Source organism: Electrophorus electricus, chromosome 4, assembly GCF_013358815.1.
Source record: "Electrophorus electricus isolate fEleEle1 chromosome 4, fEleEle1.pri, whole genome shotgun sequence".
Lineage (NCBI taxonomy): Eukaryota > Metazoa > Chordata > Actinopteri > Gymnotiformes > Gymnotidae > Electrophorus > Electrophorus electricus.
The window spans coordinates 10,041,477-10,069,107 of NC_049538.1; the positions used below are offsets into that span (position 1 = coordinate 10,041,477).

General features: G+C 44.4%; 1 protein-coding gene across 3 annotated transcripts in view; it reads left to right on the forward strand.

The window, feature by feature from the left end:
• Positions 1–27,631, forward strand: part of LOC113586859 (protein unc-13 homolog C-like) — a 153,184-nt gene that overhangs the window by 97,472 nt on the left and 28,081 nt on the right. For all 3 annotated transcript variants that reach the window (XM_035525331.1, XM_035525330.1, XM_035525332.1), the window contains exons 21-29: positions 2,022–2,118; positions 4,227–4,370; positions 6,218–6,295; positions 7,526–7,603; positions 14,913–15,001; positions 15,316–15,456; positions 16,429–16,552; positions 17,735–17,794; positions 23,170–23,250. In XM_035525331.1, the coding sequence (XP_035381224.1) occupies positions 2,022–2,118; positions 4,227–4,370; positions 6,218–6,295; positions 7,526–7,603; positions 14,913–15,001; positions 15,316–15,456; positions 16,429–16,552; positions 17,735–17,794; positions 23,170–23,250 (892 nt within the window). The remainder of the gene's footprint in view (positions 1–2,021; positions 2,119–4,226; positions 4,371–6,217; positions 6,296–7,525; positions 7,604–14,912; positions 15,002–15,315; positions 15,457–16,428; positions 16,553–17,734; positions 17,795–23,169; positions 23,251–27,631) is intronic.

Below are 27,631 nucleotides of genomic sequence, written 5' to 3' on the forward strand. Positions count from 1 at the left end.
ATGGTGACTTTCCAGGGCCTGATTCATGGCTGGGAGGCGGTTTAATAAGAAATGACTTGCTGTCATTATTTTACAGGTGTCCTGCTGTTTCACTCATGCTAACAGTAATTTGCACAACAAAAGTTTAACTAATACAACCCTGGGATGTGTGTGTGTGTGTGTGTGTGTGTGTGTGTGTGTGTGTGTGTGTGTGTGTGTGTGTGTGTGTGTGTGTGTGTGTGTGTGTGTCTGTGTGCGTTCACTGCAAAACTATTAAATTGCTTCTTCAGAGATAACTGTGGAGTGTCGATAACTCAAGCGTATTTGACCATGGCAATGAACTACAGCCACAAACAGAAACAGCATCCAGTCAACAAAGAGTCTACAAACAGTCTGTACCTAGTCCATAAACAGTCTGTGCTCAGTCTGCTAACAATCTACAAACAGTCTTCACACAGTCTACACACAGTGTGAACACTGAAAGGGCCCTGACCTTCCCAGCTGGACGTCTATGCTCACTTCATGCTCTTGAAATGAGTTTGGTCGGACTGAAGTGAGCTTGACCTGACTGACTACCCTACTGACTCATCAGGGCTAAAACAGCATTAAAGCGCTTGGCTGTCTAAGGACTGTGTGAACCAGGGCCCCAACACCAAAAAGAACACCAGTCTAGAAATGCCAGTGCTGAAACCAGTCCCAGTAAACAACCAGAAAACACACAAATCAGAAATGCCTCAAACATAAAACATAAAATGTAGAGGGGAAAACAGGCCCTGTGCAAGGCCGGAGAAGGCTTTTAGCATCAGCGTCAGTGTGTCTTGCATCTGCATATCCCTCTGCGGGCCAGTGTCGCAGCCTTTATTCTGACACTTTATTCAGAAAATATTCTGTTTAAAAGCATTATCACACTGGCCCACAGCTTCATGTCTCAGTCCTGGATGCAGCCAAGGAGAATGGATTTAAAATAAAATCAAATGTGAAAATAGAAAGCAGGGTTTATGATTTGAATGAGTTCTGGATTGAAGACCAGTGACCCTGCCCTGTAGGTATTAAGATTCTTTTCAATTCTTTTCTAAATAGATGAAGAGAAAGTTAAACATTATGTAGGATATTCTAGACACTGCTACTTTCACAATTCATGCTTAGCTTCTGGCAAGATTAAAATGTTGTTCACTAGATCTGGAAAACTGCTGCTCCCAGCATCATGTCTGCATGTACGTCCAATCTGTGTTAGAGAGCATACACAGATCTAGCACCACTTCTGTTGCTCCTGTCACTGTAAAAGCCGCTAGATCAGCTGTTACAGTGTCACGGCAACTCAGCTACCTTGGATGCAAGACCCAGACAATGATGTCACAGGTGTCTCAGGTAGCTCTGCTGGGTCAGCAGGCAGAGGGTTAATGAATGTTAATTCATGGTTGAGGAGGGTGGAAGTCAAAGATTGTAGGGGTCTTAAAAGCTCAGCTACTGTGGTTTGTCTAAACTTAAAAGATAAGCCCTTCACCCTCGTGTGAATCTCTGCAGCAGAGAGTTGAACCACTGCCTGGTGGGGGGGGGGGGCTCAGTGGGGTCAGGGTAAAAACCCCATGTACCAGTGGGGTCAGAGTAAAAGCCCATGGTTACCAAGAGGTGGCAACCAAAAACCCACAGTTACCAGAGAGTGTCAGGGTAAAAGCCCACGGTTACCAGGGAGTTTTGGGTTAAAAGCCTATGGTTACCAGGGAGTTTTGGGTTAAAAGCCCATGGTTACCAGGGAGTTTTGGGGTAAAAGGCCACGGTTAGCAGAGGGTGTCAGGGTAAAAGCCCATGGTTACCAGGGAGTTTTGGGGTAAAAGCCCATGGTTACCAGGGAGTTTTGGGGTAAAAGGCCACGGTTAGCAGAGGGTGTCAGGGTAAAAGCCCATGGTTACCATGGAGTTTTGGGGTAAAAGCCCATGGTTACCAGGGAGTTTTGGGGTAAAAGGCCACGGTTAGCAGAGGGTGTCAGGGTAAAAGCCCACAATTACTCTCGTGTGAAGCAGTTTGATTCTACCCCACTGCAGGTGGTTTGAGCCCTTCGTCATTCAGTGGTTGGATGAAAACGAAGATGTCGCCATGGATTTCCTCAATGGTGCTCTGGAGAGGGACAAGAAAGATGGGGTAGGACTGTGTCCTGATCTGGAAATATTCTAGACCAGTTTTAGAGCAAACATAACCATGTTGGTCTCCTACATGCTGGGCCTGACTGTCAAGGGCAAGAGCTTTGTAGAGTCCAGTGTGAGGGACATTTTAAGTCAACCAGTAACTTTATCTAAGAAGTAAATCATGAAAGTTAGCACAGGCCAGGTAGTTTCATTCAAATAAGACCTTGCTAACCAGGCCCTGCTAGGGTTTGTTAGGCAGTGTGCCAGACTTGAGTAAGAAAACAATGTATTAGATTTAAGAGTCTAATGACCAGTCACTGAACAAAACAACACATTATGCCGTGAGGATTAATGGAGTGAGGCGTGCTGGTGTGGAGAGAGCGTGGTGAATAAGGATGCCTTCTTCCCGTCGTCGGGAGCTACCTAACAGTTGCAGCATCATTCAAAGGCTTGTGTTAATTATGCACAATGAACCTGCACAACCTGCAGCTCTGACTGGACTTGGATGTTAATCGCTTCAAGTCCACATTTGCAGCATTCACAGACATCAATTGGTGCAACTGATATTGGTTCTCAGTACTAGGTGCACTGCTCTCAGTAGTAGGTGCACACCTCTCAGTACTGGGTGCACTGCTCTCAGTACTGGGTGCACGGCTCTCAGTACTAGGTGCACTGCTCTCAGTACTAGGTGCACTGCTCTCAGTACTAGGTGCACTGTTCTCAGTACTGGGTGCACTGTTCTCAGTACTAGGTGCACTGTTCTCAGTACTGGGTGCACTGTTCTCAGTACTGGGTGCACTGCTCTCAGTACTAGGTGCACTGTTCTCAGTACTGGGTGCACTGCTCTCAGTACTAGGTGCACGGCTCTCAGTACTGGGTGCACTGCTCTCAGTAGTAGGTGCACACCTCTCAGTACTGGGTGCACTGCTCTCAGTACTGGGTGCACGGCTCTCAGTACTAGGTGCACTGCTCTCAGTACTGGGTGCACGGCTCTCAGTACTAGGTGCACTGCTCTCAGTACTGGGTGCACTGCTCTCAGTAGTAGGTGCACACCTCTCAGTACTGGGTGCACTGCTCTCAGTACTGGGTGCACGGCTCTCAGTACTAGGTGCACTGCTCTCAGTACTGGGTGCACGGCTCTCAGTACTAGGTGCACTGCTCTCAGTACTAGGTGCACTGTTCTCAGTACTGGGTGCACTGCTCTCAGTACTGGGTGCACGGCTCTCAGTATTAGGTGCACAGCTCTCAGTACTAGGTGCACGGCTCTCAGTACTGGGTGCACGGCTCTCAGTACTGGGTGCATGGTTCTCAGTACTAAGTGCACTGCTCTCAGTACTGGGTGCACGGTTCTCAGTACTAAGTGCACTGCTCTCAGTACTGGGTGCACGGCTCTCAGTACTAGGTGCACTGCTCTCAGTACTGGGTGCACGGCTCTCAGTACTAGGTGCACGGTTCTCAGTACTAGGTGCACTGCTCTCAGTACTGGGTGCACGGCTCTCAGTACTAGGTGCACGGTTCTCAGTACTAGGTGCACTGCTCTCAGTACTGGGTGCACGGCTCTCAGTACTGGGTGCACGGTTCTCAGTACTAGGTGCACAGCTCTCAGTACTAGGTGCACTGCTCTCAGTACTAGGTGCACAGTTCTCAGTACTAGGTGTACAGCTCTCAGTACTGGGTGCACGGTTCTCAGTACTATGTGCATGGTTCTCAGTACTAGGTGCCCAGCGATCACAGACTCCTGGAACATTAGTGCTTATAGCTTCAGATGTGCTGCTGTTGTTTCATTTGAATTAGTCGTGCAGGGAAATGACAGAGCTTACGCGACAAACAGACTTTTCCCACACAGTAGTCATATAGAAGAATACGGGGTTTGTGAATGCATGATTTTATTATTATTATTTTATTATATTACTACAAACAGGGCGACAATTTAAGATGAAGAAAGCGATAATTACGCATCATTTGGCAGCTCAGATAAAATGATGTTTAAGTTTGGGGAGTTTCAAGCCTCAAAATGACACTGTGCAGTAATGAGGTACCGCTGCTAGGATACCTGTACTTTCTCAATTCAAATCTGTCTGTCTGTCTGTTTGTCTGTTTATCGACCTTTCTCTCTGACCACAGTTCCAGCAGACGTCGGAGCATGCCCTTTTCTCGTGCTCCGTGGTGGACGTGTTCACACAGCTAAACCAGACCTTCGAGATCATCAGGAAGCTGGAGTGCCCCAACCCACAAGCCCTCGCACACTTCATGTGCAGGTTTGCTAAGGTGAGCACACGCACCCCACACACCTTCTCAACCCAACCCCACAACCACCCCACACCACCTCAAGCAAACCCCACACCCACCCAATGTTTGAGAGAGAGAGAGAGAGAGAGAGAGAGAGAGAGAGAGAGAGAGAGAGAGAGAGAGAGAGAGAGAGAGAGAGAGAGAGAGAGAGAGAGAGAGAGAGAGAGAGAGAGAGAGAAGTTTTAGCCCACAGATGTCTACAAGGAAATGACAGAGGACACTCAGGTAATGATTCTTGTGTATAAAAGAATTTGTGTGTGTGTGTGTGTGTGTGTGTGTGTGTGTGTGTGTGTGTGTGTGTGTGTGTGCCTCTAAAGGCTTACTGTGACTGTTGGGTTTGAATGTCATTTACAGTCAGAACTGTGTGTTCTCCGAGCCTGAGCTCTATTTCTGATAATACCATACACCTACAGACATTTCCAGTTTACTTCCCTCTTTTCCCAGTTGTCACACACACACACACACACACACACACACACACACACACACATCCATCGAATGCTCTTATCCAGCATCCCTTGCTGCTTGTCTGTACTGAATACAAATTAATTGAAAAGGGCAAAGCAAATCCTCGTTGTTGCTGTACACCACACACACGCCTCAGCCTCCACAAACCCCACCCCCTCACAAACTCCACCCTCTCTGCCTCAGCCTCCACAAACTCCACCCACTCACAAACTCCACCCTCTCTGCCTCAGCCTCCACAAACTTCACCCCCTCACAAACGCCACCCTCTCTGCCTCAGCCTCCACAAACTCCACCCCCTCACAAATTCCACCCTCTCTGCCTCAGCCTCCACAAACTCCACCCAATCACGAACTCCACCCTCTCTGCCTCAGCCTCCACAAACTCCACCCCCTCACAAACTCCACCCTCTCTGCCTCAGCCTCCACAAACTCCACCCCCTCACAAACGCCACCCTCTCTGCCTCAGCCTCCACAAATCACAAACTCCACCCTCTCCACCCTACCCCCTCATCCACCAGCTTACCCTCCTGTCTCTTCCAACATCATTCCACCTTTTCATTTTTAGCCTGCCTCACACTCCACTGCACTCCCCAGTCTCACTGTCACAAGGAGTCAAAAAAAGATTGGTAACACCACACACACACAGTTTTGGTCTTGTAATTAGAACATGACCGAGGAAGGGATAGATAGATAGATAGATAGATAGATAGATAGATAGATAGATAGATAGATAGATAGATAGATAGATAGATAGATAGATAGATAGATAGATAGATAGATAGATAGATAGATAGATAGATAGATAGATAGATAGATAGATAGATAGATAGATAGATAGATAGATAGAGAGAGAGTTCTCTGTGGGGGTGTCTGCCTCCTGGATGAAGGAAAAACTAATGAACCCAGTCACCTGCTTATTGATCTAACAAATTAATGACAACGTTATATAGTTATTTACAATCCTATTTAATTGACTCACAGAGTCAAAGAGGTATGATCCGTGTCAGTAAAACAGTGAAAGGTTATTAATGAACCATTAATGAATGGTTAATATATAGGGGTGTGTGTGTGTGTGTGTGTGTGTGTGTGTGTGTGTGTGTGTGTGTGTGTGTGTGTGTGTGTGTGTGTGTGTGTGTGTGTGTGTGTGTGTGTGTGTGTGTGTGTGCGTAGTATGGAAACAGTTAGCATCAAGTCTTTACAGCTGCTAAAGACTGAATGGATACTAACTGATGGTGTTTCTTAGTGACTGTTTGTTGACTGTGGTCTGTTTTAACTGTATTATAAGCCTGTATTATAAACCTGCCTGTATTATAAACCTGCCTGTATTATAAACCTGCTGTGGCTACTTTGTAATTGTAGACCATCAACAATGTCCTGCTGCAGTATGCTGCCATCATCTCCAAAGACTTCAGCAACCACCTGAACAAGGAGAAGGTGGTGAGTGTCTACTCACACATGCATTATCATGAGCTGATCCCAGACACCACCACATAGCCCTCATGTTGCCACGGAGACCAGCCTGCAGCCCCTAGTGAGACGCCATGGCTGGTCCTCATTGGTCCGGGTCCTGGGCTTGCGTTTTTCTTATCAGGCAGCTGACAGGCAGCTGTTGTTTGTATTGACATTTTAGTGTGTAGTGTGTGATTGTGTAGCATGACCGCATAGACTTTGTACAAACTGAAACTATGCATTTGCCTAATAGTGAAACATGATCTGTTCAGTTATCCAGTCTGGCATCACTAGTTAGCAGGTTCAGGAAAAGTCTGGCGCTAATGAGTGACATACTCTGCATGCCTTTTTTCTTAAAGCAGAGCTGTTTTTTTACTTCGATACCATTACACAGGCTTCTCTATGTCTGATGAGCTCACGGCCTTGTAATGATCCTTATGAGAATTGATGTGCAGAAGTCCGTGGCCAGACAAGGCAGATGTGGAGTGTTCCCGAGAGACCGTGTCAGGAGCACTCCTCTGTGAGCTCATGTCCCCTGCTGGGACTGACAGCTTAGTTCTTGTAAGCTTCTATGCTTTAATGCTCTCTGTCTGCAAGGTAACCCGGCACGCCGTAGAGACGGGGTTCTCGGCCACACCACAACTATAAGTGTTTTGTTTTTCTAGCACACCTGAGTCATTTCCTGCATGTTCGACATGTCTGCAATCCAGCTAGCATTCGGTACTGATTCATCAAGAATACTGATTCATTAAAAATACTGATGTATTGGGAATACTGATGTATTGCATTGGCCCCAAGACTCTGGATCTCACTTTCACCATCCAAATGTCATTTATCAGTGTGTTGGTGAGTGCCTTTTGACTAAAGGGGGGCAGAGAATGTAAATGCACATGCTAATTAGCACTCACACTCACTATGACGCGGTATACATGTGATTCTAACGCCTCTGACATACATTCAACATTTATCAGTTTTCTTCCACTATCGTTAACTTCAAACTTAAATGACAGTATTCACAAATGACAGCAAGTTTAAGCTTAACTAAAGGCAAAAGGGTGTTTTTGACATGTGACTGTGCACCGATGTAAGGACAAATAAGGTCAAATCCAAAGGGTGCATCACACAAGTCTCTTCCTGACTCCACACCAGGCTGTACACATGAGAACATGTGAAGGGGAACACAGACGCAAATTAATTTGCATGTGCTTTTCACCACAGCCCTGCATCCTCCTGAACAACATCCAGCAGCTTCGGGTTCAGCTAGAGAAGATGTTTGAGTCGATGGGAGGGAAGCAGGTAGGTGTCTGGGCCAGTGCTGCCCGCAGAAAGCACCCCCACCTCCAGCACAGATGGTGCAGCCCACCCCACCAGTGCACTAGGCTCTGCCCCATGCTCAGGAACAGGGATCACCTGCTTAATACATCTACTCTTGGGAGCACTGTTATTGTGTGAAAACCATTTGTTGTTGTTTTATTAAAAACCTGGTGTTGTTTTATTAAAGAGTAATAATGTTGGCCTGAGTGGGGTTTTAGAGGTGCCCAGAAGACCGCCTTCCCCAGGAGAAAACAAGTGCTCATTGGCCAATAGACTTAATCTGTCCCCTCCCCATTAGGACAAAACAAGTGTTCATTAGCCAGCAGACTTATTCTTGCCCCTTCCCCCTAGAAGAAAACAAATGTTTATTGGCCAGCAGACCTATTCTGCAGCTAGTGGATCAAGTGATGTTTATTTTGATGGATGTTCCCCTCATATTAATGTGCATGTGTGCTGGAATTTCTGTCTTTCCTCTGTGTGTGTGTGTGTGTGTGTCTCTCTCTTTCACTGTCTCTCTCACTCCCTCTTTCTCTCTATCTGTCTTTGCTGCTATCTCTGTGACTCCTCTTCCTGTCTCTCTGTAACTGGGAAAATGTCCTGTGTCCCCCTCCTCCTTCTTCCTCTCTCTTGTCTTCGCCCGTCTCTTCCGGGCTTTTGTACCAGGAGGAGGGGCCGGTGGCCTTCTGTAAGGTGTGTGAACAGGTTTCCTTCTCCGTCTGTACCCAGCCACAACTCCACAGCTGTGCAGTATGTGGACTTGCACCTTGAATCAACTAGAATCAACCTTTGGAATTCTTGGCCCACTCTGCCTTCAGAGTTTCGGAATTTGGGTTGAATCTAGTTTTCCATTCCAGCTGGGGAGGGCAGGTTTGCTCCTTTCAGCAGTCCAGTTTAAGCCATCCAATCATCACACTGTGTCACCCCACTTCACCTTTAGCCCCCGTCCCTACAACTAACTCCGCCTCCTGGAGCATGTGCTACACCTGCTGGAGTCCGGCATGCTACCCCAGGCTAGTAAGCTGCCTAGCTCCACCTCCCAGCTACACCATAGATGGCCCCTTTTCTCCGCCTCATTCATATTTACTTATCCGCCTTTATGATCATGTTCGCTGTCGCTAGTTTCAACCTTTCAGTAAATAACGACATGCTGCATTTGAGACTTCGGATGATTGTGCTTCTCTATCCCCCCATCAACCTGAGATCAGAGAGTGAGAACCGTGTCCATGTGCATGTCTCGCGTCTGAGGAGCTCCCAGCCCAGCTGGGATTTCTTGGAGACTTTAGTTCCAAACACCAGCATGCCTGCTCCAGCTGTTTAGTTCACTGAGCATCTGAACATCACAGCTAGGTGTGCTGGAACTAAACTCTGTAGGGTGGTCCGCATCCAGGACCAGAGCTGTAAAGATCCTCTTACAAAACAGAAAGGGTCTGCCTGGGGTTGAACGGGAACCCAAACCCAGCCTGCACCGGAGCCGATCAACATGAGCTAAATAGAATTCACCTTCATCAAGGCTTTGACCAAGTTCTTCTGCAAGTATTAATTATAACAGGCTCTCCAGTATATTTTCCCCATGACACTAATAAGGTGCAGACATCTGACACTGGTCGTAATTACAGTACCAAAACTAACTCATTATTGTTCAATTGGATAACTATAAAAAGATAATAATAGCATGTCCAATCTCAAACTAATGATACTATTATGCAAAAACAGGAATTGGACACTGCTAAATTGGGTGGAAAACACAGAGGGTCTTGGCTCCTTGAAATGAGCCTGAAGACCTGATAGCACCAAGCTGTGCATCTCCATCAAGACCAGTGCAGCTAAAGTGCCTCTAATGGCTGGCTATTAGCAAGCATAACACATGTCATGCATTATACTTGCTAAGAGCCAGACTCTTATTTTATAAATCTTTTCATTCTTTTTGGGGAAGCTGAATTTCTTTCTGTGATGTAAAAGTCTCCAAATATAACTGTGCAAGGCATCAACAGAGTTCCCAAAGCAATTAGCAAACTAAGAGAAAAATGTAATTACAAAGAGACGTGTTAACAGTTATAAGTTAAATATTCCTAACAGTACAGAACACAATTCATTTTGGCAGACAAAGTGTGCTTCTGTATTAGTGTATTTGTTTATTTGTGTATTTGTGCATTCCAGAGGGAGTAAAAACTCAAACAGGGCTCAGACTAGCAGAAAGACCTGTCGTTCTATCTCTCTCTCTCTCTCTCTCTCTCTCTCTCTCTCTCTCTCTCTCTCATTTTCTCTCTCTCTCTCTCTCTCTCTCTCTCTCTCTCTCTCTCTCTCATTTTCTCTCTCTCTCTCTCTCTCTCTCTCTCTCTCTCTCTCTCTCTCTCTCACTCTCCCATCTGTCCTGTCTCTCTCTTTCTCACACTGTTTTGGCACTTTCTCTTTCTCTCCCACACTCTGTCCATCACTTTCCCTTTTTGTCTTCTCTTATTGCCTCTAGTTAACCCTTAAGTCCCTGCTCCATTTTATCTGTCCCTTTTAACCATGAGCTGTTAAGACGTGTTATATGCAACGACCGAAGTCAGACCCTTTTTTATGAAGTGTCAGGCCACTGTGTCAGGGTTGTTCCAGTCTCCAACTACCCCTGCACGGCACAGTGTAGCGTTGTCTTTGATCATTCTTAAGTTTGCTTGTAAGTCCAAGGCTCATATACCAGCCAGAGCTGACATCTACCCCATCTTCTGGAAGTCCAGAATCCAGAAAGTAGCAGTCAGGACTAAGGGACAGGTCTAACACGCTCAGCTCCAGGACGTGCTGGGACGTATATCACCTGCACCCTGGGGCATCACCTCTGTGCAGGGCCATGCATCACTGGGTTAGAACCACAAACAAGTTTCAGTCACTTTTGGCATTTACTTCACCTGTATTCAAGCCAAGGTTCAAGATTTAGAGTGCGCTACAACAGGGGCTTTGTTTGCTCTTAGCTTCCATTTTCATTAAGATAGCAAAATGTTTTACATTTTGGCAGCTCCTGGGAAATTTGAGAGTAGGGACCGCAAAGGAAAAGTGTAGCAAGAGAAACAAGCACAAACTGAAATGATATATAAAAAAAATATTTAATGTCTAAAACTCCTAAATGAACCATGTATGTAAATGACCACTGACCCAATGTTGTCTAACTAAACTAGTACTTATTGTAGGGTATTGTTTATTACACTGATGTTGACTAACAAACTCCAGTACTTGTTTATTACACTTGTCTATTATAGAGCTATTATATGTGTTTTGCACTTCTAGGTATCAGCAGTGAGCCCCGTATTTCCACAGTATTATAGATCATTGCTATATTGGACTCTACTGTACTAGGATGTATTCTGTGAGTAAACGACAAAGCACTTTTGTAAGTGACTCTGGATAAGAGCGTCTGCTAAATGCTGTAAACGTAAGTGTACTGCTGAAGTAGCCAAACACATTTCCTTGGCAGTCATTTTAAGTGATCATTCACTACAGTGCTGTTTACAGTGATTTGTTTGTTTACTAGTGAGTAGGTTTTTGTTGCATCATAATGCCTGTTGTTTATGCTGTCATTTTTTTGTTGCTTATATAACATTTTAATTTTAAGGGGCCACAATTTTTTTTCATAGCCCATGGCCACAAAAAGTCTTACTGCAGCTCTGACTGAAGGTCAGAGGTCATTAAGGTTTTATAAGTGCATGAGGTAAATCAGGTGTATGAACCAGGTGTATGGGCAAAACTGTAGAGTGCTGTGCCACTTCAGTACTCATAAGCTTTAGAAATTATTTTAGATGTCAGACATTATATTTAAGCACAGTACTGAAAAGATGTATATTATTTATTACAAGCCCCACTGCCTTACATAAAATTTGGATGTTAAAACATATTTCACTAGATTTTCAAAAGGCCCGGTTACGGTACTGCAAAGCTTAGCTCCTTCAATTTATAAATTCACTGTGATTTCCAGCACTCCATTACAGGATGTTTGATTTAAATAAAACATTTACATTGCTGCACCTACAGTTTAAATTTATGAGTCTAGCAAGAGCGAATGTTAGCTTAATGACCTGCACCAATATGTATGTGTGTGTGTGTGTGTTGTGTGTGGTTTTTTTTACCATGCATCCAGAGCACCACGTCATCTACTCTCAACTCGATCTCAGTGGCTTTTGTCTTTAAGATGCAGATTAAAGCCTAGCTGCTTGAGTTGTTACAGCAGGAGTCATTCTGATAGCGCTCCACACTTCCGCTCAGTGGGAACTGACTGATCAACTGCATTCTTCTTTCTTTTGCAGATCTTAACATATTGCGGGACACGTCCTCCGCATCTCACGGGACACACTAACATTCTTAATCTGGGATAAGGATTTATGCTTCTGTTCATTGCTCTAGTCTTTCATTTATCAATAGTGTGCGAGTTCTCTGCAGGAATCTCCTGAACCATTACTCTTGTGCTGTAGGATATCACAACCCTGTGGGCACCATTAGGGTGATAATCTTATGCATAAACCATGTTTCATTACATAAATATTGATAACATTGCTCATAATGGCATGACTGATGGTACTGCAAACAAAGTTAAGGCAGTCAACTTTGCAAATCCAGAAGACAAAGCAAAAAACATCATCATGGTCCGAATCATCATGGTCCAAATCATCACGGTCTGAGTAATCATGGTCCAAATCGTCATGGTCCAAATTGACTTGTTTGTGGTTGCTTGTTTGTTTGTTTCAATGGATTTATAATTACCACATTTTTAGAGTTTAGGTGTTAAAACTATGTTCATTGGTGTTATTGCTTAAGTTATTTTTATGCATCTCCCATATCTCAGAGACCAAATGAGAGGAGGTCTCTCTCTCTCTCTCTCTCTCTCTCTCTCTCTCCCTCCCTCCCTCTCTCCCTGCCTCTCCCCCCCCCCCCCCCTTAGTCTTCTCTCTTTCTTCTCAGCCCACGCTTTTGTGTAATACCATGTCTTGTGCTCATGGTAGCTTTCTATCCTGTCCAGTGATCCCTGCTTCCTGTATTCAGACCAGTAGACATGACTACATGTACCTGAGTCATCATCTAACTCTTACTGCCTCATCCTTACCCTGCCATCAACAAAAGACAAACCAAAACACACAAACAATCCATACCGACACTGCAGCAGGATTGATGATAATACTACAAAACTATATTTAACATATTTTGGAGCAGTACATATACCAATACATATACCGGTACATGTACCAGTACATATACTACTACATATACCAGTATGTATACCAGTACATATACTATTGATTCTTCAAATTAAGCAGGCATTTTAAGCAGCAGTTTGCCCTGGAGTGCTTCGACACTGTTTCACACAGTTCAGTGGTTGGACAGCAAACCTTAATTTATGCATCCATCCAAGACATTGTCCATTTATGTCTACAGAACATACTGATCTTTTATCTGACCATACTCATCTTTCATTCAGAAACAGATTGATCTTTTATGCAGATTCATGGGCTCCAGCCTGTCTGTGAAATGAAGTCACATCCTCCATGACCAGTTCTGGGCAGGGTTCTGGGGTGTTCTGTTTTGTAGGCATCGTGGGTTTTGTAGTCTTCTGACTGCACTGACTGCAGTCCTGTCTCCTTTCAGATATGGCTGCTTTGTTAGGCTTACTAGGGTGAAGACAATGTTACATAACATGTATTGAGTTGACTTTTACAAATGAGGTCTTAGATTATTTGATTCTTCTACACCTTACTTTGTCTTCAAATAAAAGTGCTTCCCTACCAAACAAGTCACTTAACAAGTTACTTAGAAAGGATAACCAGCGTTCAAATATTTTGGAAACTTTTACATTTATGGCATTTAGCCGACGCTTTTATCCAAAGCAACTTACACTTATGACTGAACACAACTTGAGTAATTGAGGGTTAAGGGTTTTGTTCAGGGACCCAACAGTGGCAGCTTGGCAGTGGCGGGACTTGAACTGGCAACCTTCTGATTACTAGTCAAATACCTTAACCACTAAAGCTTCTGCATCAATCCCTGTGGTTAAAATGTTATATTTTAATTTTTACTTAAGTAAGAAGTAATTTATTTTAAGTAAATGTTTTACTTATAGTTAATCCAAAATGTATTAGATTATCTTTTACTAGTTATCACATGCATACATGTGTCCATATGAAGGAAAGGCATTAACATTGAACAGTGTTTGATTCCACCACTTGAAAGACTGACACTGCAGAAAAACTTTCTGTTATAAGTAAAGAGAAAATTTGTTGCTGAAACTCCCACCCTGTTTTATATAATGAGCACAGGACTACATATTAAGACACCTGGTACTTTAGAAGACATGATAATATATAGTGTATCATGGAGCCTTAACTTTCTCATTAAATAATCAAGTTATCAATCAATGGTCAATTTAAGTTACTCACTGATCAACAACTCTTCAGCTCCCTGGTGCTTTGGAGATGTTTTCTGTTCATTTGCATGAGACAGGCTGAAGACCAGCATCCATGCTGTCCGGAATATCCACCAGGCAGCAGCACAGCCTCCTCGTTAACCTGCACATTTAGCCTTAATCCCAGGACTAGAATCTGGAACACTCTTCTGTTCTTGGCCATGCCCATCTGGGATTAATCCCCCTCTTCTGGGAATGTCACAGAGCGCTTACCAGTGTGATCAACCGAACCTGAAGAACTGAAAGGGTGGAAATGCCTGCAGGCTCTCACAGGTCCCACACTGAGTCCACACTGGTCACGCACTGGTCCCACACTGGGTCCATACTGGGTCCCACAGTGGGCCCACTCTGGGTCTACACTGGGTCCATACTAGGCCCACTCTGGGTCCACACTGCTTCCACACTGGGCCCACTCTGGGTTCTACACTGGGCCCACACTGGGTCCACGCTGGGTCCAGCTAGCCTGGTCTGCTGGAGAGTCTTACTTTTCAGCTTTGAAAGAACTTGTATGTTCCACAGGAAGCTCACTGAATTAGGATGACATGCACACATTATTATAGGCAATATGACAATCTGGTTTATGTCGGCACAATTCCTCTGAGCTACATAAAATTATTATTATTATTATTATTATTATTATTATTATTATTATTAGGAATAGTATTACAGACACCTGAATCTACATACATGACTGTTCAACACCTCCTCACGCTTCACTTCACCACTGCCAGCCCACGGTCCACATCAGGGCTAAGATATTCTCTCTCTCTCTCTCTCTCTCTCTCTCTCTCTCTCTCTCTCTCACACACACACACTCTCTCTCTCTCTCTCTCTCTCTCTCTCTCTCCCTGTCTCTCTCTCTCCTAGCTGGATGCTGAAACTAGTGACCTCCTGAAGGAGCTCCAGAACAAACTCAACACAGTTCTGGATGAGCTGAGCAGTGTTTTTGGGTCCAGGTAATAGTCATGTGCACACAGCACCATGCAGGACCAGAAGAGCACAGACTGCGATCAGAGGAGCACAAACTGAGATTATTATTGTGCAGAGTGAGATCAGAAGAGCACAGACTGAGATCATGAGAGCCCAGAGTGAGATCAGAGGAGCAGATTTATTTAACAGCACAAACACCGGCATAAAACTCCATTAGGCAGCTATGGCAGTTTTCTAGGATGCTAAACTTGCAAAATGAATGGCTGAATGCTTTTTAGCTATTTCAACAGAGAGAACATTATTGCCTTACAAACACATGCGATGTGGTTTCTCTTGGCAGCTTCAAGCCCGTCATCGAGGACTGCGTGAAGCAGATGAACCAGGAGCTCATGCACATGAAGGGAAACGGCGGAAACCAAAGCAACGCAGCCATGGATGCTGAGACTGTCCTCCGCCCTCTCATGGACCTGCTGGACAAGAAGTGAGACCTTCTGACAAAAGCATCATCTCGCTAGCCACATCAGCACAGAGCAAACCTGGACCTTAGCTCAAGACTGCACACTCGAGGATTTAGTAGGAGTGAAAGTCTCATAGTGCATGAATTCTGAGGGGGGTTTTTTTCAGATGACCACAGATCTGTTTCAAGGCACCAGCCCCCTGGGAGAGCAGTATGTTTTACACAGCATCCGTGCATTCAGTACAGATGTACTGTATACTGTAGACTCTAGTAATGCTGTTGATAATATAGATATTTATAGATATCATCTTGGTTCTTCTCAAAGTTTCTTCCTCATGCTCTAGGGAGTTTTTCCCTGCTACTGTCGCCCTTGGCTTGCTCAGTGGGGCTTGGAAAAGCTTCTTTGTGACAACTGTTGTGAAAAGCGCTATATAAATAAATTTGACTTGTCTTGATATTTTTCTGGCGATCACGGGTGGAGGAAAGTACCCTCTACTGTATATTGCAGAGTGAAGGTACCATGAATCATTCGATTTCTAAAAACATGAACTGGCATTGCATGAATATCCCCTGTCTTCCCAGCGTGTGTGAGTATGTGCTCTCTTCTGCTCCACATTGTGTAAGCCCTTCCCTGAATGTCCGGGGCTCTCCTGCCAGAACATTCAGGGTATTCAGGAATTGCATAGTCCTCTTAATTATGTGCAAATGCCAAGTCCTCCTGGTTGTACACCCCCACTATGCTGTAACTACGTCAGTGCCCATGAGAACGCTGGTGGCTTCTGCCTGTATGTTATGGGTTATTGAACTCTGATGTGCACCTGTGTGCCATCAGGGCAGCTGCAGACAGAGTCGAAATGCTGCCATGACAATACTGTAAATAACTCAGTTATACACTGTTCACTCGCTCTGTCACTATCTCGCCATCTCTCTCTCTCTCTCTCTCTCTGTCATTCTCTCTCTCTCTGTCACTCACTCTCCCTCTCCTGCCGTCTGCAGTTTGATCCTGTTTGCCAAGATCTGTGAGAAGACGGTTCTGAAGCGCGTTCTGAAGGAGCTGTGGAAAATTGTGCTCAACACCATTGAGCGTCAGATTGTCCTGCCTCCACTAACAGACCAGACGGTGAGTGGACCCTGGCACTACTGCCATCTGCTCCCAGCATAGGGTCTGCGTAAACACAAATGTGCATGGAAACCCAGTCCACTCTGGCGTAGGTGCATGTGAAGGACTCTGGTGATAGCCCTTCCCCAGAGCCCCTTAAACTGATGCAATGTGAGGTTTTGTTCAACTTGTGAACATTTAAAAAATGATGGAACAGCTTTGGTAAGCTGGCCCCCATCATGGAGAGGATTGTCTTGGCTCTGTGGTTCAGTGTGCAAGGACATGCACAGAGCAACCCAGTTTGTGAAGGATGGTATGGATCTCAGACCTTCTCTAGGCCAGCTTTCATGAGGTAGCCCAACAACAAAGCCCCTCAACCTCTCATATCTTTATAGGCATCAGTGCGGTATTTGGAGGGAGAACTCTGATTCTCCTAGGGCGGGTGATGTCGCCCTGTACGTTGACTGGCTCTGTTGTGAGGCTCTGCAGTAGCTACACTTTACATTACAAGCCTCTTCAAAAACCACCTGCTGTCAATAACAAGCTCTTCCTGTAGGGAATGCTTCTAATTAGCAGTGAGGTAGAGTTCACGCCAGTGTTCACTAATGCTGCAGTTTCAACTGCTCCAAGCTGGACCCATCTCCTGAAATGCCCCCCACCCCCTTATAGTACAGTAATCATATTACATTTGGCATATAGGATTCTTTATACTTCTAAAATAATATTAACTTAAGGGTTTTTTTTGTGGGGATTGAACAGTTCCGGAACAGCGCTAAAGCATGACGTTCTGAGAACTGATGACAGTGTCTAGTGATAACTCTTTGTTGAGTTTATGTAGCTCACGTGGCCACACGGCCTGAGTGAGATGCTTGGAGCAGTGCGGTCCTGAGTTTCGTTCCCAGGGAGCACGCACTCTCTGCTGTGTTGTGTCTGCCCAGTGCTGTAAATATAAAGTGCTTTTTAGTGGTGGTGGGAAATGGCTGATTTTCTCTTTCTGTGCAGTACAGAGACCTTGAAGAAAACAGCCTTGTTTTTATTAGCACCTCTTTCCCCTACAGTACTTCCTGTCCATCTTCCCACTGAAGCATCACACGCCTGCTCCTTTCTGGGACTGAACTTCACTTCAGTGTAGTGCTCTATAAGACCCAGTGATGGTTTCAGTGATGCTGATTTCATTCATAATTTTATGCTTTTGACACACAGCAAGGAGCTCAGATGATCTTCAGTGCTGCAAAAGACCTAGGCCAGCTCTCCAAGCTGAAGGTAAGCCTTTATTATGATACTCATGTTGCAGAGGGTTTGAAATAAACTCTGCAGCTGGGAAGATCGAGAGTGGAGCTAAACTCTGCAGCACCCAGGGTGAGGGTCCAGGGTTAGGATTCAGGGTGAGGGTCCAGGGTGAGGATTCAGAATGAGGGTCCAGGGTGAGGATTCAGAATGAGGGTTCAGGGTGAGGGTTCAAAATGAGGGTTCAGGCTGAGAGTTGGTAGTTGTAGTAGAGGATGGTGGTTGTAGTACAGTATGGAGGTTGTAGTAGAGGATGGTGGTTGTAGTACAGTATGGAGGTTGTAGTAGAGGATGGTGGTTCTGGTAGAGGATGGTGGTTGTAGTACAGTATGGAGGCTGAGGTAGAGGATGGTGGTTGTAGTACAGTATGGAGGTTGTAGTAGAGGATGGTGGTTCTGGTAGAGGATGGTGGTTGTAGTACAGTATGGAGGCTGAGGTAGAGGATGGTGGTTCTGGTAGAGGATGGTGGTTGTAGTACAGTATGGAGGCTGAGGTAGAGGATGGTGGTTCTGGTAGAGGATGGTGGTTGTAGTACAGTATGGAGGCTGAGGTAGAGGATGGTGGTTGTAGTACAGTATGGAGGTTGTGGTAGAGGATGGTGGTTCTGGTAGAGGATGGTGGTTGTAGTACAGTATGGAGGTTGTGGTAGAGGATGGTGGTTCTGGTAGAGGATGGTGGTTGTAGTAGTGGATAGTGGTTCTGGTAGAGGATGGTGGTTGTAGTAGAGGATGGTGGTTCTGGTAGAGGATGGTGGTTGTAGTACAGTATAGAGGTTGTAGTAGAGGATGGTGGTTCTGGTAGAGGATGGTGGTTGTAGTACAGTATGGAGGTTGTAGTAGAGGATGGTGGTTCTGGTCTGCATTTTAAAAGTGCTCAATGCCTCAAACTTCCTGAAGAGACAAAAGTGATAGAGGAGAAGACTGGTTGCATTTATGGGAGTTGCACAGGTGAGAGGTGTCTTCACCCAGGAGAGTGTTTTCCACTTTAGATGACAGACACAAAATGAAACCTGCAGCTCTCTTAAAGACAGCCACATGTTTTTTTCACGCACCAATGACCTTTTGGTAACACTGGGGTGGATGGCTGTCACTACCCCACATTACACAGTCCCACCAAGGTCTAGAGTTCTTTCAACTCCAATGCGCGTGTGTGTGTGGGTGTGTGTGAGTGTGTATGTGTGTGGGGTGTGTGTGTGTGTGTGTGTTTGTGTGTGTTTGTGTGTGTGTGTGTGTGTGTGTGTGTGTGTGTGTGTGTGTGTGTGTGTGTGTGTACCTTTGGGGGAAATAGTTTTCAGTCTCTCTTTGTGGTGATCAGTCATAGACGTCCTCTGTTGCATAGATAACTTCCACCAATATTGCTGCAGTAGTCACATGCATGTAGTGATTATGAGATATGTAGTCTTATGCCACTATGAAGCTGCAACAGAGAAAGAGAGAAGAACTTTGCAATAAACTTGGCAGGTGCACAGTGCTATTTTAATAGAAACTTTGCTTGTGCATGGTGTTGTGCTGAAGAGTGTACAGTGCAGTATTTTGCAGTATCTAAATAAATATTGAGTATGCCCAGTCATGTACAGGCGTAAGGGAGGCATGCACTGTAAGCACTCACATCATGTACTCACATGCACTCACATGGTCTGCTCGTGTTGACATGCTGAAGAAAAGCAGAAGCTTGCCTGGTGTTACCCTGAAGCAAATTACGAATGTGGACTGAAGTGAACTGGAAGAACCTAACAAATCATGCATTAGCCAAACAGATTTCCTCAACACACCAGAAAGTTTGGGGTTGATGAGAGACAGAGACCTGAAAGAAATCTGTGGGGCTGTTGGGAACAGGGCAGCTCTTAAAGGATTACTGCTCTGATTACAACTGAGCTTCATCCACTCATTCCTCTAGTCTAGCTTTTTCAACCTCACTTTAATCCCTCACTCTCTCTCCCTCTCACTCCCTCTCACTCTTACGCTCTCTCACACTCACTCACTCACTCACTCTCACTCATTCACTCTCACTCTCTCTCTCGCTCATGCTCTCTCTCATGCTCTCTCTCATGCATTTCTTGTGTGTTAAACCTCTCCAGACCTCCTTGGTGTTTCACATGACCATATTACTACACACTGCTCTCATGAGCTGCTCAGTAATTGCACTGCATAGTGCATCAGACTGCAGCTCCTCCACAAACACCCCCTCTGCTACTTACATCAGACTGCAGGCTGGGGCTCCTAAGTGCAGGGTAATGATCCGATGTAATGGCCCTTCCGGTCCCTGGCCCCATTTAAATGTCTAATTAGGTCCATGCATGGAGATATTGATTACGGTCCTTGGGCTGCTCCTTTGGAAGTGGCAGGAGCAGGGCATGTCTGATTAATAAAGACAGGGCAGGTCTGATTAGTAAAGGCTGGGCGGGTCTGATTAGTTAAGGTGGTAGATATCCTTAGAATATAACTGAGAATTATAGTCTGGTGGGGTTTGATGTAAGGGCTGTTCACAGTGCTAACACGTAATCAGACAAGAGGTCATTGCTAAAATGTAATCAGACAAAGGGGTCAGTGCTAACATCTAATCAGACAAAGGGTCAGTGCTTACATCTAATCAATACAGACCCTTAAAAAGCTGAGTGGGTTGGGGTCCTAACCTTTGATGACCGCTTATAGAATACTCACTCTATCCCAAACAGACACACAGCCGATATTTGGACAAGACAATAATATTTGGTGGACTGATGGTGTGATCCGTGTCCAGTTAGTGCACCCCCGTGGGGCTTTGGTACTGTCCACCAGGCTGATTAAAGGAAGCTGGAGCTTCAGCGCTTGTCTCATGGGAGGAGGTTTACCTCTGAGCTCAAAACTTGGCCTGAAACTTGAAGAGCTGGTTTTGTTTGGGTTTTTTTGTGAAGTTTTGAAAGACAAGGGAGTATAGACAACACATCAGAGTGAATGAGCATGAGAGGACAGATGATTCTTCAGCCAAGAAAGAAATGATGGAGGAGAAAGCTGAAACTATGCCACTGTGTGTGATGCCACTGTGTGTGACGCCACTGTGTGTGAGTGTGACGCCACTGTGTGTGACGCCACTGTGTGTGACGCCACTGTGTGTGACGCCACTGTGTGTGATGCCACTGTGTGTGATGCAACTGTGTGTGACGCCACTGTGTGTGATGCCACTGTGCCATATGCCACTGTGTGTGATGCCACTGTGTGTGATGCAACTGTGTGTGACGCCACTGTGTGTGATGCCACTGTGCCATATGCCACTGTGTGTGATGCCACTGTGTGTGATGCAACTGTGTGTGACGCCACTGTGTGTGACGCCACTGTGTGTGACGCCACTGTGTGTGACGCCACTGTGTGTGATGCCACTGTGTGTGATGCAACTGTGTGTGACGCCACTGTGTGTGATGCTACTGTGCCATATGCCACTGTGTGTGATGCAACTGTGTGTGATGCAACTGTGTGTGACGCCACTGTGTGTGACGCCACTGTGTGTGACGCCACTGTGTGTGACGCCACTGTGTGTGATGCCACTGTGTGTGATGCAACTGTGTGTGACGCCACTGTGTGTGATGCTACTGTGCCATATGCCACTGTGTGTGATGCCACTGTGTGTGATGCCACTGTGTGTGATGCAACTGTGTGTGACGCCACTGTGTGTGATGCCACTGTGCCATATGCCACTGTGTGTGATGCCACTGTGTGTGATGCCACTGTATGTGACGCCACTGTGTGTAATGCCACTGTGTGTAATGCCACTGTGTGTGATGCCATTGTAGCCAGTCATTTTGGGAGCAGAACAGGAATGTTCACACTCCACCTCTACACAACCACTCAGACTTCACCTCTACACCATAACTCTAACTCCACCTCTACACCACCATTCTGACTCCACCTCTACACCACCACTCAGACTCCTCCTCTACAGCACCATTCCGAGTCCACCTTTATGCCATCACTCTGACTCCACCTCTATGCCATCACTCTGACTCCACCTCTATGCAACCACTCAGACTCCACCTCTACACCATTACTCTGACTCCACCTCTATGCGACCACTCAGACTCCACCTCTACGCCATCACTCTGATTCCACCTCTACGCAACCACTCTAACTGCTTATGGCTCAAACATTCTAGGCTCATCTGCTGTTCTGAGCATGTGAGATGGGTCAGGATTGGCTTTCCGTAATCCTTCATTGTTCCATTTCAGCTCAAAAAGACAAGTTTCTGAAAGGCATATATGCTATTACGTAACAAGAGAGAGAGAAGAGAAAAAGAGAGAGAGGAAAAGGAGAGAGAGGAGAGAAAGAGAGGGGACTGAGAGAAAAGGAAGAGGAAGAGAGGAGAAAGGAGAGAGAGTTTTTAATACTCAGCATGTTAGTGGTGTGGTCTCTGGTGGACTTAGAAGGACTGAAGGCCTTGGTGTAGTGGCTTACTGGGGGTGTGGTCTGACTCAGACTGGGATATGAGGGTGTGGTCTGACTCACACTGGGATATGAGGGTGTGGTCTGAATCAGACTGGGATGTGGAGGCGTGGTCTGACTCAGACTGGGATATGAGGGCATGGTCTGAATCACACTGGGATCTGGAGGCGTGGTCTGACTCAGACTGGGATGTGGGGGTGTGGTCTGACTCACACTGGGATGTAGAGGCGTGGTCTGACTCAAACTGGGATATGAGGGTGGGGTCTAAGTGACACTGGGATCTGGAGGCGTGGTATGTCTCATACTGGGATGTGTGGGTGTGGTCTGACTCACTGGGACGTTGAGATAAACAACTCACTAACACGCCACTAATGCTCCACACTATCACTCTGACACAGACAATTACTTTAAAACTTTAGTCCTTCAATACTTTATTACTTGAATTCCTTTTTTTCCTACGAGCAAATGTTTGTGGAATAAGGTACAGTACAACGAGCCAGACAAGCTGAATATGTGTTTTCCTCAAAAAAAATGCTGGCTGTTTACTTTTTAATATTAAAACACGGTTAACAAAACCATAAAGGATGAACTACATCTGAACTTCTGTCAATGTTCAGGAATTGGCATTACTATACTTACAGCCAAGTATAAGTATCTAAATGAGATGGTATTTGATCAAATGGATCACCTTGATTAGCAAATGCACAGGTGTTGTGATTGTCATTATAAGAGCCCCTGGACATGTGTCCGTGTGCTGGACTCAACAGACCCTGGACATGTGTCCGTGTGCTGGACTCAACACACCCTGGACATGTGTCCGTGTGCTGGACTCAACACACCCTGGACATGTGTCCGTGTGCTGGACTCAACACACCCTGGACATGTGTCCGTGTGCTGGACTCAACAGCTTCTTCTGTTTTTCCTTTCCTGATCTATCAGGAACACGTGATTCGGGAGGAGGCTCGAAGCCTGACACCACGCCAGTGTGCAGCGATGGATCTAGTGCTTCCCACCATCAAGGTACAGCTGTCTCTCTCTCTCTCTCCCTATCTCTCTCTTTCCCTCTCTCCCTCTCTCTCTCTCTCTTTTCCTCTCTCTTTCACTCTCTCTCATTACCCTCTCTATTTCCTAAAGCTTCTCCAGCTCTTGCAATCAATCTTCGGAAACAAGTGATCTCGCTTCATCCCTCAACATGCTCCCTCTTTTCTCACACTGTCTGTGTTTTCTCCCTCTTTTCTCACACTGTCTGTGTTCCTCTGCATAAATAGCAGCTGCTGATATCTGCATTTAGACCAATATCTAGACCTCTGTCCCCTTTATCTCTGTACTCTGTGTGTGTGTGTGTGTGTGTGTGTGTGTGTGTGTGTGTGTGTGTGTGTGTGTGTGTGTATTGTATTAAGTGCTATTTTTGCCATGTCAGGAAGCACAAAGATGTGTGACCTTGGATACAGTTTTTGTTAAGGTGTGTGGTAACAACACGACCTCTGTCTATTCTATGGTGCTTACACACACACACACACACACACACACACACACACACACACACAGACAAACACAAACATACACACACACACACAAATGTAGTGCTGATGGTTTTTAAAATCCTCGCTGTCTGTTTGTGTCCTACAAGCTCCACTGCAGAACCTCGGGCAGGTGAACTGATTCTGTCATCTCCTAGGAAACAAGCTCCGCCCTCTTCTCGTTCTGATCAATCACAGTGATACGATGTTATTCATTAGTATTCAGAGTAGAAGAACCAATTAAGGGAAGTTTTAAAGCAAAAACAAGGGTCTGGAGGAGAGATTTGGCAGAGCTCGTTAAAAGGGTGCAAGGTTAGTTAGAGCTGCTACGCTTGAAGTGATGCAGAGCAAGAAATGAGAAAAGCTTTTCCCAAGGAAAACCCCAGGGCTGGGAAAAGACTGCCATAAGATGCCCAACAATGTACCAGAGACATGCCCAGTAGAGTCATCTGGGTGGTGGGGGTTAGGACCAGATCAACCTGGGCAGAGGTTCATGGTGATATGTAGGTCTGTGCCAGTTTCACAGGGGAACTGAATGTGATCAGAAGTGCAGCAAACACACAGCATGTAGTTGAACCATACGGTGTGTAGTTAAAGACATGGTGTATAGCTGAAACACAAGCGGTACAAATGAAACACACAGTCTGTAGTGTATGTAGCTGAAACACAGCGTGTAGTGTGTGTAGGTGAAACACAGCGTGTAGTGTGTGTAGGTGAAACTTGGCGTGTACTGTGTGTAGTTGAAACACACAGCGTGTAGTGTGTGTAGGTGAAACACGCCCCCACGTTCTCTGAGACGAGGGGTGCTGTGGTGAATCAGTCGCCTGAAGTCCAGGTAAACACATTGTAAAATATGAGCCAAAAAACAAATGTTTTTGTAGATATTTTTGTCTAAAATATAAATACATTATAACAGGTATATTATAAAATCCCATAGAGTGTATCGGGTGCAGCGTAGAGTCAGTGTTCCGTATGGGATACTGAAGACTACAGGAACATTGCTGAAAGTGGGAGACAGCATTTTGCTGGTTGTCAGTTTTAAATGTGAGCTTGTATGGAGTTGTAATATCTGTACCATAACCTCATAACAGCTAAAAAGAGGAATCCTTGCTGGGCAAGGCGACTGGAGATCTGCTGCCCTTTGGTGCTCGGGCGGCTCCGGAGTACACACAGTCTGGCGGCTATGAGTGTCACGGCGCTGTGAGGTATCTCTGCACTCACACACACATCCTTGCTGGGACTCCTCTCACCCTGTCGTGGTGTCGCTCAGTAATACACCAGCGACACTGCAGCAGCAGTGGGCAATGAAAGGAGGAGGAAGAAAGGGAGTGAGGAAGTGATGTAATTTCAGTGAAAGTGCCACTTCTGCGTGGCTGCTGGCGATCCGGTTCTGCTGTCCTCGTTTGGACTGCAGTTAGCTCGTGTTTAACCGAGGATTGAATGTGTCTGTTGGGGCAGGTAATGACGTCCTTGTCCCTGCAGCTGTTGGGAAGTCAGGCATTTACTAAGGACACCACAAATGGCACCACAGATGTCACTGGAAAATCAGGAAAAAAGTATTTGATACAAAGATTGGGTCTTATAAACAAATAAATAGGTTTAGAGAAAAAAAAAAAACATGTGACCTTTATGTCTGGCCTTGATAGTCCTGTGTTTTTTTCTGTCGTATTCATACAAACAGATCACTGTATTCAAATACACAATCATCTTCCTGTAGAGAATCAGCCCACCTGCTTCTGTTCCTCTTTCTGTGTTCACTCACTGTGACTGAGGTACTGCATCCTTCGATAGCTCTGTTCCAAATATTCTGGACAAAACGAACGGCCCGTGAGAGGAGTTGAGGTACCTGTGTTACCCTAGCCCTTATTAAACCACCTGCTGGCAGGAAGTGAGATCATACTGAGAGGAAGGGTGAGTTTATTGGTCTCCTGTAACTACATATGCAGTGCATAGTTCATCCTGTTCAATGTTAAGGATGTCTCGTTTTTTGCAAGTATGCTTACATTTACATTTACATTTACATTTACAGCAAATAGCAGACACTTTTATCCATAGTACAGTTTGAGCAATTGATGGTTAAGGACCTTAAGGCTCAGGGGCCCAACAGTGGTAGTCTGGCGGTGGTGGGGCTAATACCTTAACTGCTGACTATAATAATAGTCTAATATAGCCTAATACCTTAACTGCTGACTATAATAATAGTCTAATATAGTCTAATACCTTAACTGCTGACTATAATAATAGTCTAATATAGCCTAATACCTTAACTGCTGACTATAATAATAGTCTAATATAGCCTAATACCTTAACTGCTGACTATAATAATAGTCTAATATAGTCTAATACCTTAACTGCTGACTATAATAATAGTCTAATATAGTCTAATACCTTAACTGCTGACTATAATAATAGTCTAATATAGCCTAATACCTTAACTGCTGACTATAATAATAGTCTAATATAGTCTAATACCTTAACTGCTGACTATAATAATAGTCTAATATAGCCTAATACCTTAACTGCTGACTATAATAATAGTCTAATATAGGCTAATACCTTAACTGCTGACTATAATAATAGTCTAATATAGCCTAATACCTTAACTGCTGACTATAATAATAGTCTAATATAGGCTAATACCTTAACTGCTGACTATAATAATAGTCTAATATAGCCTAATACCTTAACTGCTGACTATAATAATAGTCTAATATAGTCTAATACCTTAACTGCTGACTATAATAATAGTCTAATATAGCCTAATACCTTAACTGCTGACTATAATAATAGTCTAATATAGTCTAATACCTTAACTGCTGACTATAATAATAGTCTAATATAGCCTAATACCTTAACTGCTGACTATAATAATAGTCTAATATAGCCTAATACCTTAACTGCTGACTATAATAATAGTCTAATATAGTCTAATACCTTAACTGCTGACTATAATAATAGTCTAATATAGTCTAATACCTTAACTGCTGACTATAATAATAGTCTAATATAGCCTAATACCTTAACTGCTGACTATAATAATAGTCTAATATAGTCTAATACCTTAACTGCTGACTATAATAATAGTCTAATATAGCCTAATACCTTAACTGCTGACTATAATAATAGTCTAATATAGCCTAATACCTTAACTGCTGACTATAATAATAGTCTAATATAGCCTAATACCTTAACTGCTGACTATAATAATAGTCTAATATAGCCTAATACCTTAACTGCTGACTATAATAATAGTCTAATATAGCCTAATACCTTAACTGCTGACTATAATAATAGTCTAATATAGTCTAATACCTTAACTGCTGACTATAATAATAGTCTAATATAGTCTAATACCTTAACTGCTGACTATAATAATAGTCTAATATAGTCTAATACCTTAACTGCTGACTATAATAATAGTCTAATATAGTCTAATACCTTAACTGCTGACTATAATAATAGTCTAATATAGCCTAATACCTTAACTGCTGACTATAATAATAGTCTAATATAGTCTAATACCTTAACTGCTGACTATAATAATAGTCTAATATAGCCTAATACCTTAACTGCTGACTATAATAATAGTCTAATATAGCCTAATACCTTAACTGCTGACTATAATAATAGTCTAATATAGCCTAATACCTTAACTGCTGACTATAATAATAGTCTAATATAGCCTAATACCTTAACTGCTGACTATAATAATAGTCTAATATAGCCTAATACCTTAACTGCTGACTATAATAATAGTCTAATATAGCCTAATACCTTAACTGCTGACTATAATAATAGTCTAATATAGCCTAATACCTTAACTGCTGACTATAATAATAGTCTAATATAGCCTAATACCTTAACTGCTGACTATAATAATA